This window comes from Daucus carota, chromosome 4, assembly GCF_001625215.2.
Source record: "Daucus carota subsp. sativus chromosome 4, DH1 v3.0, whole genome shotgun sequence".
NCBI lineage: Eukaryota > Viridiplantae > Streptophyta > Magnoliopsida > Apiales > Apiaceae > Daucus > Daucus carota.
The window spans coordinates 40,352,546-40,366,846 of NC_030384.2; the positions used below are offsets into that span (position 1 = coordinate 40,352,546).

Sequence of the window (14,301 nt, forward strand, 5' to 3'; positions counted from 1 at the left end):
ATTGACTGGTCTGAATCAGGTATTCCATCTTCTGATGATGATTCTGATGATGTATGTTTGCATGGTGTCAAGCACAATTGGCTTTTTCTTTCTGTTAGCAAACCAAGATTGTTTTTCTGGACGCGTAGAAACGTCTTTTTGTTCTCGCCCTTTACTAAAAGAGTCATCACCCTTCCTACTTTTAACCATCCTAATGGTCTTAGATTCGTTTCCACGTTTTCCACCCGACCCGATTCACCAGATTGTGTCTTTTGTTGCGTAGACGCTAGCCAAGTTGACGTAATTGATGTTGTAACATATCGCAATGGTGATGCACAATGGACTGCTAGACGATTCAATAAGCCTCCTGCTTTTAGGCCAGGGAATCTCCTTCCTCACATCCTTGTTGGAATTCTCTACATTCCTTCTCCTTTTGGACAAGTAGCATCCTATAATATCCGTAATGGAGAATTCAAATTTGACCTTTTGCGTCGGGACGAGTTTGTTTTTGAGAATTCTTATAGAAGGGTAGTCCATTCGTTTGTGTTGAATGGAGAGTTGCTGATAATAGCTTTTAACCCGGATGTCAGAAAGGATGCTACTCTTCCAGGCCAACAATTTGTAAGAAGGTATGATCGCTTGCGCAAGGTTTGGCTTCCCGTAAGAAACTTATGGGGTTACGCTTTATTTTACAACCAAAAGTTTATGGACGTTGCACTGGTCAATACAAAGGATAGGACATGTAACAGACTATTACCGAACAAGGTGTACCGTTTTTTCAGTGGCGGGTGCCTTGTTCACTCCTTAGAGGACGGTGAATTAGTTCAGATTAAGTGTGTAAATTCAAACTTTTTGGGGGATGGCGGGAACGATTTACCTGAATATAAGTATAATTATTCTACTCCAGATACAGATTTAGCTTATTGGTTAGAATCTCCTCGTATCCGCTCCTCCTCAGGTAATTAAAGTGAAATATACAATAATCTTATTCATTATGTTGAGTTTGTTTGAGATTGTCGATTTAGCTTATTAGTTAGAAACTCCTCGTATCCGCTCCTCCTCAGACAATTAAGGTGATTGAAATATACAATAATCTTATTCATTATGTTGAATTATGTTAAATTCTGAGTAATTAATATATTTAAAATTAATAGAATTACCATATTTGAACGAAATATAATTTTCAAACAAACTTTTATTAAAGATAAATTACTACCGAGTTACGTGTGTAAAGAGTCAAAACTAACTTGAAAATGAAATTTTTTTGATTAAAAGTTTGTTTATTGAAATTTTTTTTAAAAAAAATAATAATATTTTTAATTAGATTTCAGTAAATATATATTTCACATATATAATATAGACATTGATAAAAAAATTATCTTTTAATATATTTCAGTTATTTGGATTTCTCGATTGCTTCCGTAAATAATCAAAAAAATTAAATACCGTAATAAAACTAGTAATGCGGGCACACGAGTGAAAATAGAATTAACCTTTTTTTATATAAGCAAAAGAGTTATATTAGAATCTCGGAAAAGCTTACAAGTAGAGCTGTTCCGAACCGAGCTCTTAGCGAACAAGCTCGAGTTCGGCTTGATAAAAGCTCGGTTCGGCTCGGTTCGTTAAGAGCTCGAGCTCGAATAAATGTGTTCGTTAAGAAAACGAGCTCGAGCCGAGCTTTTAGTGTGTTTGACTCGAGCTCGGTTCGAACTCGTTCGGCTCGTTAAAACTCGAAAAAAAAGTAATATTTTTAGGATAATTTTGTAATATATACATGTTATTGAACGCCGAATTCAACATATAATATATCAAATCGATCAGGAGAATAATAACGGTAATATGGTACCGTCAAAACACAATAAAAATTTTATTTAGCTTGCTATTTTAAGAGTCCAGTAGCGATTTGACCTTATTTTCCACAATTTGTTCCCATGTACCTTCCATGTAAGCTAAAGGTGCTGAATTAAAAAAACTGGTCCAATACTTCAATGCAAATTCCATTTTATAAGATTAACAAAAATTAGAAACAAGTGAAACGGGAAGGGAGGAGTACTGCAAGTAATAGTATAGACAGAGAAACAAGAGGCGAGCCGTCCTCCGGTGGTGGGACAGTCCCTTCGTTTTTAGTATTCTTCAATGCAAAATGTTAGTCCCAATTCACTCGCACATTGCCCAAAGAAGGAAATGCCTCTTGGACCCTCCTCCCAGATTGTGTCATTTGTAGGGATGGGCGCGGGGCACTTCGGGGTCGGGGAGTGATATTCCCTCCCCCGATCCCCGAATTCAATATCAATCCCCGACCCCGTCCCGAACCCCGAACGGGATCCTTTTCCCTCCCGATTCTCGATCCGAATGAGGAATGTGGATCCCCGCGGCGATTCGGGGAATTTTAATTTTTAATTACAAAATAATAATTTTATAATGTATAATATACATTTTAATAAAACAAACAAACTACTAACTCATAATATACTAATAAAATGATATTATCTCATATTTTTAACATCAAATCATATTAAAATTGATTTATAATATCAATAAACGACAATTTTAAAATTATTAAATATATTATAATTACAATATAATAATAATCAATCAATAAAATTGAAGATTTTTTTTAATCTTAATAATTTTATAAAAGGTGTCTACTTTTAGTAATATATTTAGTATAATATATATAAATATATTATTATTTACATATAAATGTAATATGTATATATATATATATACAACCGGGGTCGGGGATCGGGGCGGGGAGACACAAATCCCCGACCCCGCCCCCATCCCCGAATTTTTAATGAATTTTTCCCCGTTCCTCGCCCCTACTCTGAAAAATTCTCCGAATCTTCGACTCGAACGGGACGAGGATCGGATCGGGGTCGAGCGGGGCGGGATGAATGCCCATCCCTAGGCATTTGGATGATATCTTGGGCAATTTTACAGATATACTTAGTTTGACCTCATTACAGTGTCCGGAGAAATATAACTTTTGCATATTCGGCAATACGTTAGTTTGTAGTACTTTGTAGTTGTTGGAAAATTATATTATTTATGTGTTCACAGTATGCTCCAGATGGTTCTCCTGGGCAATATGTGGACTCTGATTCTTACTGCACCACACATGGAAGTTGAAATTAGTGTTAGGAATGTTGTTAAAACCAAACAAAACTGAAGGTGCTGATTGTTGTTCTTTGGAATATAAAGCACCACAGAGCTTAAATCATTGTGGGTAATTGGATAATAATCTGGTGAGAAGCTTAATGTTTGAAAATTAGTACGAAGTCTAAAATTACGCCCTGCTCCCGAGTTTTAAAAATGGAGGAAAACAAGTGAAGAGGAAGTAAAGTTATCTAACTTTCACTCCTACTCGTGCTCCCGAGTTTTTTAAAGAGAGTAAAGCGAGTGAAAGTAAGTGAAAATATAGCATAGTTTCACTCCAAAACTTTCACTCCAAAAGTGGGATGAAAATGAAAGCACACTTGCTTTCACTTGCTTTCTCCCCTAATTAAACTCGGGAGCAAGGCCTTAGATTGCTGTAGGTTTTAATGTCAGGGACAACTTAGAATTTGTGGTGGGGAGCGAGAGAAGCATCACTCATATAGATAGAATTTTTTACCAATATGTTAATCTAGGAGCATTAGGGAGTATTCACAATGCCTTGCCAATTGTTCATTGGTGAAGATTCGAACACTTCTTGCTCCACCAAATTTCAGCCGATATGATGGATATTATTGGTGATTTTACTTTTTAGCATTGGGCCTTTACTTATGTTGTGCTAATAAGAATTGGAATTTGGAAAATGGTGCCAGAATTTCCAAATGTCATCCTAACAATCTATCAAAAATTCACATACCTACTGTTTCTATGTCTTAGAGCATCTCCAACCCTCCTAAGCCCTTAGCTAAAAGTCTAGATGGCTTTTCAAAATTAAATTTTATAGCCAATGTTCACAAAAAATGTAACTCCAACCACAACAACCCCTTGTGTATAATTATAGCTATCCTCCTATGGATGACTATATTTGTCGAACCACTACAGATCTGTAGTGAATTCCACGTCATCTCCCGCGATTTATATTCCTCATTCCCGCTGATTAAATATTATTTATTACCATATTAAAGTGATATATTCTATTTATAACAATCTAAATATTAATAACATATTATTTTTAAATTATAGCCAACAAATATATCCAATACCATTGAAGCACAATGTCTTACAAGTTCAGCAAATTTTACATAATGTTTTAGAGCATCTCCAACCATCTAAAGCCCTTGGCTAAAAGGTGAGTTGGCATACTTAAAATAAAAAAATTTAGCCAACAGCTCCAAAAACTCAACTCCAACCATGCTCAGCTGTTGTCTATAAATTTAGTCAACCTCCTATGGATGGCTAAATTTGTCGAACCTCTGCAGGTCTGTAAGAAAATCTGTAGGAAGATTGTACATCATTTATTACCATATTGAACTGATATATTCTATTTTAACAATTTAAAATATTAATAACATACTATTTTTAAATTATAGCCAACCAATATAGCCAATACCATTGAAGCAAAATGTCTTATAGGTTCAGCAAATTTTACATAATGTCTTACAGGTTCAATTTAGCCAACGATTATAGCCAACGCCGTTGGAGATTTTATAAGTCCAATTTAGCCAACGATTATAGCCCACACGATTGAAGATGCTTTTAAGTCTTACTAACCTCTACGTAAACCAGTTCCAATAGCATGTTCACATGCCTCCTCCAAATGTATATTTTTCAGTATAAAGATATATCTCGCAACACAAAATGACTAATAAGCACTCAGTTGTAGATTTACCCATTCAATTAAATTTTCCATAATTAATATTCAGCCCAAGCCTGTCTTACAATCTGCTTCACTTCTCCGGAAGGAGACCTGGTTCCTCTCCAGCTTTACCCCCTCCCCCTACCTCACTCCCAATCTCTTACAAACCAACACCTGAAAGTTCAATTGTAGTCTGGTTCTAGGTACTTGTCGGAATACTGAACTTGTCTTTATAACGTGTAGCAGAACGAAACAACTTGAGATATCTGAATAAGGAGAATTCATGGTAAAGCACAAACGTAAGTGATGAAAGCAAGAAGATGCTGTGGTGTGGTACATGTCACTACTTGAAGAGGAACATGTGTCTAAGGTAACTGAAACAATCTAGTTTCACATTTAGGATGATTGAGATGAGTGGCCCATCAACTCTCAAGACATTAAGACAAAGTTACTGTACCTGTTGAACAATAGCACATGTGAAATTTACTACTCCCTTCGTCCCCTTTTACTTGTTCCTTTTGAAAAAATAACGCATCTTAAGAAAATGTTAGTTAGATATCTTGTTTTCATACATATCCCTAATAAATGTAATGAATTAGATAGAGTTGTGTATATATATATATGCTAGTCTAACATTGGAAGTTGTTACTTTTTGAAAAAACATACAAAAAATTGCTTTGAAAAGAGAAGTGAACAAATAATTTGGGACAATTTTTTTTTCCAAAGTGGACATGTAAAAGGGGATGGAGGCCCTCTGCCTCTCTTCTGGCATATTTAACCCGAAAGTGAATATTGTGAATGATTTAGAATGAGCTTTGTGTAAGTTAATTAGGTCTAGAACTTGTCCTACTGACAGAACAATAATTGTTAGAGTGGGATGGCATCTAGCCTATACACCATTTTGTACTCCCTCAAAGTGTATACATCTCGAGTAATGCTCCTCAGCATCAAAAGTTGACTAGTGCTTTGTATTGGTGCTTCATGGGCTGATGCTGAAAGGTTGTGATGGGCAGCTTCTCTTAGTGTACACATTAATTACATTTGATTGGTAGTATTAAACACTATTAGGAAACAAAAGATTGTATCATTCATTGCTTTAGTATCTTCCCAGCTAGTATCCACTATGATGCGCCTCACATGTACGGGTGTGCACGGCTCGGTTCGGTTTCTATCTAAAACCGTTACCGAACCGTGTATTTTGGTTCGGTTCGGTTTTTAGGTAAAATCCGTAACCGAACCGTTTCAAACGGTTTTTCTCGGTTCGGTTAACCGTTGGTCGGTTACGATTTTTTACGATTTTTATATGATTATAAACTAGTATACAAATTTAATATTATTATTAATTCTAGAAAAATATTTATATACTTATAATATCAATTTCTCTTACTAAACTATATAATTAATATATTGTAGCACACACACATATATATATAGGCAAGTGCTCAAATACAAACTCCTTAGTGTACAAACGTACAAACAATCACTAAATGACTTGAACACAATCACTAAATGATTGAACATAATCACTAAATCTACCAGGAGGGTCTGATGGAGAGATAAGGGGAGGGGAGCACTTACGGGGCGGTATAGCCGAGTGGTGGTGCAGCGCGGCCGGCGGCAGCCGCGACGCCGGCGCAAGGGCAGTGCTAGAAACACGATTGAGGGATAGAGACACGATTGAGGGAGATGAGAAAAGCAGTGGTGAATGTGTGTGTTTGTGTGTGTATAGCACTAATCGGTGAGGGAACAACCAGAGAGAGAGAGAGCCGCTAGCAGTGGTGGTGGTGGTGGTGGTTGGTGGTGGTTGGTGGTGGTAGGTGGTGGGTGGTGGTGAGAGAGAGAGAGGCGCTGGGCAGTGGTGGTTGGTGGTGGATGGTGGAGAGAGAGAGTGATGCTGGCAGTCGTGGTGGTGGTGGGTGGGGTGGTCGTGGTGGTCGTGATTGTGGTGGCGATGGTGATGGATGTATGTATGTATTTGTTAAATTAAAATATGCTAATCACTAAATATTATTGTCATAATCACTGGTTTGTACGTTTGTACAGTAAGGAGTTTGTACTGGAGTAAGACCCTATATAATAATATATAATAAATTTTATCTTTTTATTAATATATTATATAAACGGTTCGGTTTTTCGGTTCGGTTTTAAGGGTAAAACCGTAACCGTTACCAAACCGTTATGTCGGTTCGGTTACGGTTTTTTTCGGTTTTTGTCGGTCACGGTTTTTTTCGGTTTGGTTTTTCGGCTCGGTTTCGGTTTTTCGGTTTTTTTTTTCTCACCCCTACTCACATGTGACATAAACCTCGTAAAGTGTTGTTTTACGATTTGCATATTTATGATAGGTGCATCCGATGCTTTCTATGGAGAGCACTTCTTTTGCCATCAAGAGTATGTGCCCTTGTGGCTTAATATACTTCCCTGTTTGTCACTTGTGCAAGGGAAGTATGTCGCAATTTATTAAGATTTATAACTTGGTTGAACTTGCAATAAGTTATCGTAATGATCTTTGAACCGGTTATAATTCTCAAATGATTAATTAATTTTTTACAATCCAAAGAAGATAACCCTTGTTTTGTGTACTCCCATAAAAAGAGTTGGGCACACACTATTTCTAGATCCTTTTACTTAACAGAAAAAAGGGTGACAATGATTATTGTATGAGAAGTATTTGCTTGGACATATCTGACAACCGTCGCTAGGGAGTGGAATATGTGCATGATAGAGTAATTGTTTTTGACTTTCTTTAGATGGTGAAGGTTTAGCATAGCAGATAAATCATTGTATTCAAATTATTGTATAGTTTCATTCACAGGGGCACTTGGGTCTTCTCTGTTGCTGGTGCTTTGATTGCTATACCCGTTGGTATAAAACGGAAATCTTTGGCACCCCTAGTGTTCTTTGGCACCACAGGCACCATGGTGGATATAATGCTGGGGATCAGTGCCTGTGAAAGGGAGCATGCAGAACGGCAACAGAAACTTCTGGAAGAACAGAATGCTGCAGCTACTGGTACTTAGGCAGATGCTGTAACTGAGTCTTGACCCTCCAAATGCACTACTTGTTATCGAAACCTAATGCTGTAACTGAGTCTTGACCCTCCAAATGCACTACTTGTTATCGAAACCTAATGTGCTCTTTCAACAACATATTTTATCAGTTCATATCATCTTCCGCTTTGCCTAATACATCAATAAATTACATCCAGGGTCCTCAAGTTTGGGGTGAATTTTATGATAATTGTTTTTGCAGATTATGTTCTTTCATGTTCTGGTCAAGCCTAAGGTTTTACAAATGTTCAAGTTGCAAGATAAACATTAACTTACATGCAGGCTACAAGAAAACATCTAGAGTAATCCCTTGCCGAGAATGATTAGAATAATTCAAAACAAAAATGATAAACTCAAGAGTTGTACCAGGCTTTACGATGTAAATTAAAATGATTTAAACAGAAGTATAAACTCAAACGCTAGTACTTTAGCTTCTCTGCAATCACATTTGCTCTTAAATTGCAAACAAAATTGTCTGATTACTAAATTAGAGCTAAAATAGCACAGCTCATGAGAATAGTGATCCTTAGGATACACTAACACCAAACTCCTGGGTTTAAAAAATGGGACAAGGAAGTTCTTACAATTCTTTTTGTTTCTCTTTTCTTTTATAATTTTGCTAAAACTAAAAAACTTTAGAGCACAATACAAAAATCACAAAAAAAATTGTGTTTCTTCATTATGCAATTAGGTTTATATTTTTGTTAATTTTTTCAAATAATAATTGGAAACACAAGATACATCCATCATTAACAACAAAATTAGCGCAAGTTATCCGGAGAAGATTGAAGACATTATTAATGTAGCTGTTTTATAAAATTCAACTTGCTCTGTCCAAAAATAAATATAAAATTCAACTTGCATTGCGTTTTCTATTGCTCAGGAGCATTTAAAAGCACACAACTCTCACTAATTAAACTAGGAATAATAAAAATTGCACTAAAATTAAACTTAAGAACTCAAATTAAAAACTCAGCTACACAGATTCCATGACTCAGCACTGCAAACCCAAACTCGAATCAGACAATCGGAAAGAAAATTGGCTACTCAAACTCAGTTAGCTACTCTGACTCGATAAGAAAAACGGAACTCTGGTTTTATAACACACAAAGCTGCAACTAAAAACTACTCAAGCCCAACAAACAGACCATGACTCGATTGTAAACACAGACACCACAAAATACATATGTAAATGAAAAGAACAACCTAGCGACTCAGGGCAAAGCACAGCAGGACTCAAACTCGTTGGTGACTCGGTTTAGAACTCAAAACAACATATCAAAGAAATCAGCGAAACCCAGACTACAAAAGACACAATCCAAACTCAAACTTGACTCGGCAATTCAGAAATGAAATCGAAACACAGCAACTCGCAAGATAATTAAACGCAAGTAAGGGAAATGGTTTGATTCTAAAGACAGAGAAGCAAGGCAGTAAATAAAACGAATAAAACAGAGTATATTACAGTGAATAAAACGAAGGGGAGAGGTCTGGTGAAATAAGGCCTTTTACCTTTGTATTCGTTGGCCAAATCATATTCAGTTTCATAAATCACACAGCCCTTCTGCAAGTTTCAAAAATCACACAGCCCATCAGCAATAGCTCCCTCCGCTCACCACTGTACACCCCAGACACACCAAAACACACACATCACAGACGCAACAAACACACACCCCACTCTGATAGTACCGCCAGCAGCCTAACAGCACACACACACCCAACAGCTGCCTATAAAACAGTAATCACGCCCCTCCCCTGCAATCAATCGAACTTAACTCCCCAACCCCACACAACCCCAGGATATGCTTGCGCACACACCAGCTGCTGATGCAGAACACACACCATACATACATCTCCGAATCAGCAGACCCACTACACCTATACAGCCCTCCATCAACCCTCTACAACAGCGCCTCTAGACACCCTATACACACCTGTTCCTTGCACCACCAGCCTAACCCACAGCAGCCTCCCCCTGCTAAACTCACACCCCATGCTCTATTTTATACAAGCACACAACAATACACATGTATACAGCCCTGATGCAACCCGCTGCAACACCGCCTTCTGATCACCTCTATACACACACACCACACACCCTCACCTCTCCGCTCAACTCGCGCCATCAATCCCACATTAGGGGAAAATAAAATTCAACTTGCCTTGCGTTTTCTAGTGCTCAGGAGCACTTAAAAGCACACAACTCTAAATAATTAAACTAGGAATAATAAGTCAAATTTCCATTAAAATTAAACTTAAGAACTCAAAATAAAAACTCAGCTACACAGATTCCACAGGGGAGGGGGTCTGGTGACTCGGAATCTTAACAGCTCATGAAACTCAGCATACAAACAAGTCAGTAAAACAGGTGAGCTCAGTACACATTCTATAGGATTACTTGTTTTACCAAATACTAAACCAGAGTATACAACTAAAGAAGTAGATAGAAGATCAACGTTACTGCAACTCTCAAATCCTCAACACTTAGTACACTTCAAAAATTGAAAGAAATATACAAATTTAGATCACGTTAACAAATTCAGTATATATGTGGCAATATAATAAAGCATCACGCATCAGCTAATTTAGTAGGCATCAAACTTATACTCTCATTTACTTCAATATCATCGTAAATCGTGTAAACATAGGTTTATACCAACAAAATCAACAGAACCGAAATATGAACAAACCTAATCGAATACAAAACACATATCCACACAACATACGCCTAATCACAGGAACTTCAAAAGCTGTACGTAATACGAACAAATCCTGCAGATTGGTAAAAAAATCGATATGAACTTTCTTTTTCTCTTCACAACTTAGAAAAAGACGCAGCACGAAAAAAACACATACCTAATGACGGATTCAGAAGCTGTAGCGACGAGTGGAACAAAATCAACATAACAGAAATATGAACAAACACATATCTACACAACATAATCGAGTACGCAACACATATCTACACAACATACGCCTAATCAGAAGAACTTCAATCGCTGTAATACGAACAAATCCTGCAGAACGGAAAAAAAAACGATATGAACTTTCTTCTACTCTTCACAACTTAGAAAAAGACGCAGCAGAACAATGCATCACATACCTAATCGCGGATTCAGATGGTGTAGCGACGAGAGGATGCAGTGGGAGCCGGAAACTGAACGAAGAATACTCGGTTTCCCGATCTCGTTACCGGCGGCAATTCTCGTGGCGGCGGCGGCGGAACCAGGAGATGGAGGCCATCAGCACGTCGAGCATCCGATCCGGAGAAAAAACGGTGGATAAAACCGTGGACGAGAACGTACATCAAGCTTCCGGCGGTCATCAAAGCAATCGATGCCAAATCAACACTTAAATTGTGCTCATGATTGTGATTGAGATTGAATTCTTTGTAATCCAGCTTATGAATCATCTTCAGAAACTCGTGATACACAACGAAAATGGAACTAGGTTTAACATTAAGCCCTAATTGCCGAGTTTAAAGGCGCGCGGAAGAACGTTCTCGATGCTCGAATAAGTAAATTACATTTTAACCCTCGCATCATGTAAAATATATTTTCGTTTTTGTTTGTTAAATTCTTAAATTTACTTACTATTTATGTTTGTGTTTTCTTTAATTTTAAAATGTGTCTATGTCCCATATAAATTATTATAGTTAAGTATTAAATTATTGTATAATTGATCGTATAAATAATTCTAATAAAAATTTGCTTATAAAGATGGATGTTAAGTCTACGGTGTCGGTGTGTTAATATTTTAAGTTATTAATTTTATTTGTATACTACATCTACGATCATCACGGATGTTGGTTCGTCGAAGGATTTGATAAGATTTAGTGCATACTAATGGGGCATCACAGATGTTGTTTCGTCGAAGGATTTGGTAAGATTTCACGCGGTTTCTAAATGATTTTGGCCTGGTAACCGTATTCTTATGGTAGGGGTTTTTAGAATTCGTGTCGTCATAGTCTACAATGGTATTACATGGGGGTGGGGGAATGCAAGAAAGAGACTCCGTTGGATTGGTGGCAGTTAGTGCATTGACGGTTGTTGCCAAACGTCCCAGTTTAATATCTCCATTTCAGATCATTGTCACCCATCATCGACAAACGGGAACTGTGTAGGTAAGTCCCATGTGAAGAAGGCCATGAACTAAGGTATATTAATATTATATCACACACTATATTATTTATTGTGCACTAAGCCGGGGGTCTTCACGGAAACAGCCTCTCTGCTTTAAGGGCAGGGGCAAGGCTGCGTACATCTTACCCTCCTCAGACGCTGTTCTAAGCGGGATATACCGAGTATGTTTGGTTTGGTTTGGTTTATCTACGATCACCACTTCTCACTCAATAAATCTTTGGGGATGCAACTCAAAAAATTAAAATTGTAAATAAAAAATAAGCAGCAGCGGCAAATCGAGCAAGTGCAAAAAAAAATAAATGAAATCATGTCGTAATGCTTTCATTTATTAAAGTCTACCTCTCCTATCATGTTATTTTAAGTCATATAATTTAAATTTCATAAATGCCGAAATACTCTCTTTTGGTAGCTAATTTGGATGTTCGTGGTGTGTCTCTTTGAGATAGATGATCAACAGAATTTTGTGAAGGATACCAAATTATGGTAACGTAAAAATGTTTAAATAAGAAAATAATGAGAAGTTTAAAATGATAAATAGCTTTTCATAGAATCTAACACAAAATTATTGTAGTAATTTTATATCTCCAATTCTACGATTTTTTATATAGTGTTTTCGTAAAAATATATTGAAAAACTGACCATGCATCACATGTAATGAAAAGTATGCTCTTCATGATAATAGTATCTTCATTAATAATTGATTGATTATTGATTTAATGTATATGATAAAATTAAGTTTAAATTCATTATAATTATTTCTCGGCCTCGCCTCATGACGAAACCTCGATTTCTTTATTATTATCTTTCAAAATTATATATTTAATAAATCACACTGTGTTAAAAGTATTTAAATACATTTAAGTGATATTAATATAAATTAAAATAAATATATTATAAATTGTTTTAAATTAATGGAAGAACAATTTATATTTATGGACTGTTTTCGAAATATAAATTTAACAATATCTTTGTCGTGAAAGATAAACTCTTGCAACATTCACCACCGTTCCATATTTGATGCGAGTCTTATAGATCCAAAATATCATGTAAATCCTTCCTACAAACATGATCGAAACCCATTACATATCACACAAAAACATTAAAGCAAACATAAAAAATCCCAAAAAGATGGGCACAACTAATAAACCTGATGAAAGGTACTCAACAAGAATTTGCCCAAAAAAGGTTAGATCTTGATTTTATTTAAAAAAACTAATAAATAGGAGAGAAGATTGAAGAGCGAAGATGATTAGCCAGTAAAGAAGATGAAGGTTGAAGAGCATAGAGGTGGCGACTATAATCCTAATTTTGGGAGTCGACTCTCAAAAGTGCAAGCGGTTGTTTTTTTCACGATATCTAGTTTACTTCTTTTAGTGTGTATGTATCATAAATTTGATGATAACTAATACAAATAATCAATTATATGAATCGTATGAATTGATTTCATAATGATGAACATCAAAAAAGGGATAAAAATGGTCGTCTACACGTGGGATGGCAATTGGCTCGGTCAAACCTGAATCCATCGGGTGTTGTTTGAGTTTGGTTCGGATTTCCACAAACTCTAGTGAGGGAATATTAATATCTGTTTCAAGCCAAAAGGCTCCTGGTTTAGACGATGTCGAAATTGTTGGAATTTTGGTTAGAAATCAGATAAGGCAATGGATCAGCATTCTAAGAGCATCTCTAGCAGTGAGCATCTCCAGCAGAGTCCTAACATGTTCTCTAAATATATAATAAAATATTCATTTTTTAAGGGATTACTACATTTTATTGAATGGGAACTCCAACAACATTCCCTATTTCTATTCCCTATTATTATTATAATATTATATTTAACTTGTAAGTAGGAGAGAGAAAGGAGGGAAAGAGGGGGGAAATGAGAGAAGTGAATATTTTGTTGTTCAAAATAGTATGAGGAATGGTTCCACAATCCTTAAAAATGAGGAATGAAGTGGGCATCCTAACTTTTTAAGGGATGGCTAGGACTCTGCTGGAGTTGTGTTTTATGTCATATTCCTTATATTAATAGCTTAGGACACCATATAGGGAAGCTGCTGGAGATGCTCTAAGTTGGTACTCTAAATATATAATAAACAATTCAAATTCTAAAAAATAGGGATCCTATATTGATTGACAACTCCAACAACAAATCCTATTTGTGTTCTCTATTATTATAATACTAAATTCAAATTCTTTTAACAAAAAGATAATAAGAAAAATGTGGGAAAGAGTGTCCAAAAATGAAAGTTGAATATTTACTAATTAAAAAAATGAGGAATGTGTTAGGGATTACCTATTTATGAGAAATCAAAAGTGGATCCTAAAGTCTAGGGAATGA

General features: G+C 36.2%; 1 protein-coding gene and 1 long non-coding RNA gene across 2 annotated transcripts; one reads left to right on the forward strand and one right to left on the reverse strand.

Moving 5' to 3' along the window:
• The first annotated feature begins 4,729 nt into the window (after nt 1-4,729).
• Nucleotides 4,730-7,974, forward strand: LOC108217380 (uncharacterized). Its single transcript, XM_064091250.1, has 2 exons — nt 4,730-5,141; nt 7,584-7,974. Exons 1-2 carry the CDS (start codon nt 5,092-5,094, stop codon nt 7,786-7,788), a joined length of 255 nt encoding a protein of 84 aa, XP_063947320.1. The 5' UTR covers nt 4,730-5,091; the 3' UTR covers nt 7,789-7,974.
• A 2,556-nt stretch (nt 7,975-10,530) lies between these two features.
• LOC135151973 (uncharacterized) lies at nt 10,531-11,300 on the reverse strand. The gene is made up of 3 exons (XR_010290988.1): nt 10,922-11,300; nt 10,675-10,835; nt 10,531-10,590 (listed from the first exon to the last, which is right to left on the reverse strand). It is a non-coding gene; the product is annotated as an uncharacterized LOC135151973 (long non-coding RNA).
• Nucleotides 11,301-14,301: the final 3,001 nt, after the last annotated feature.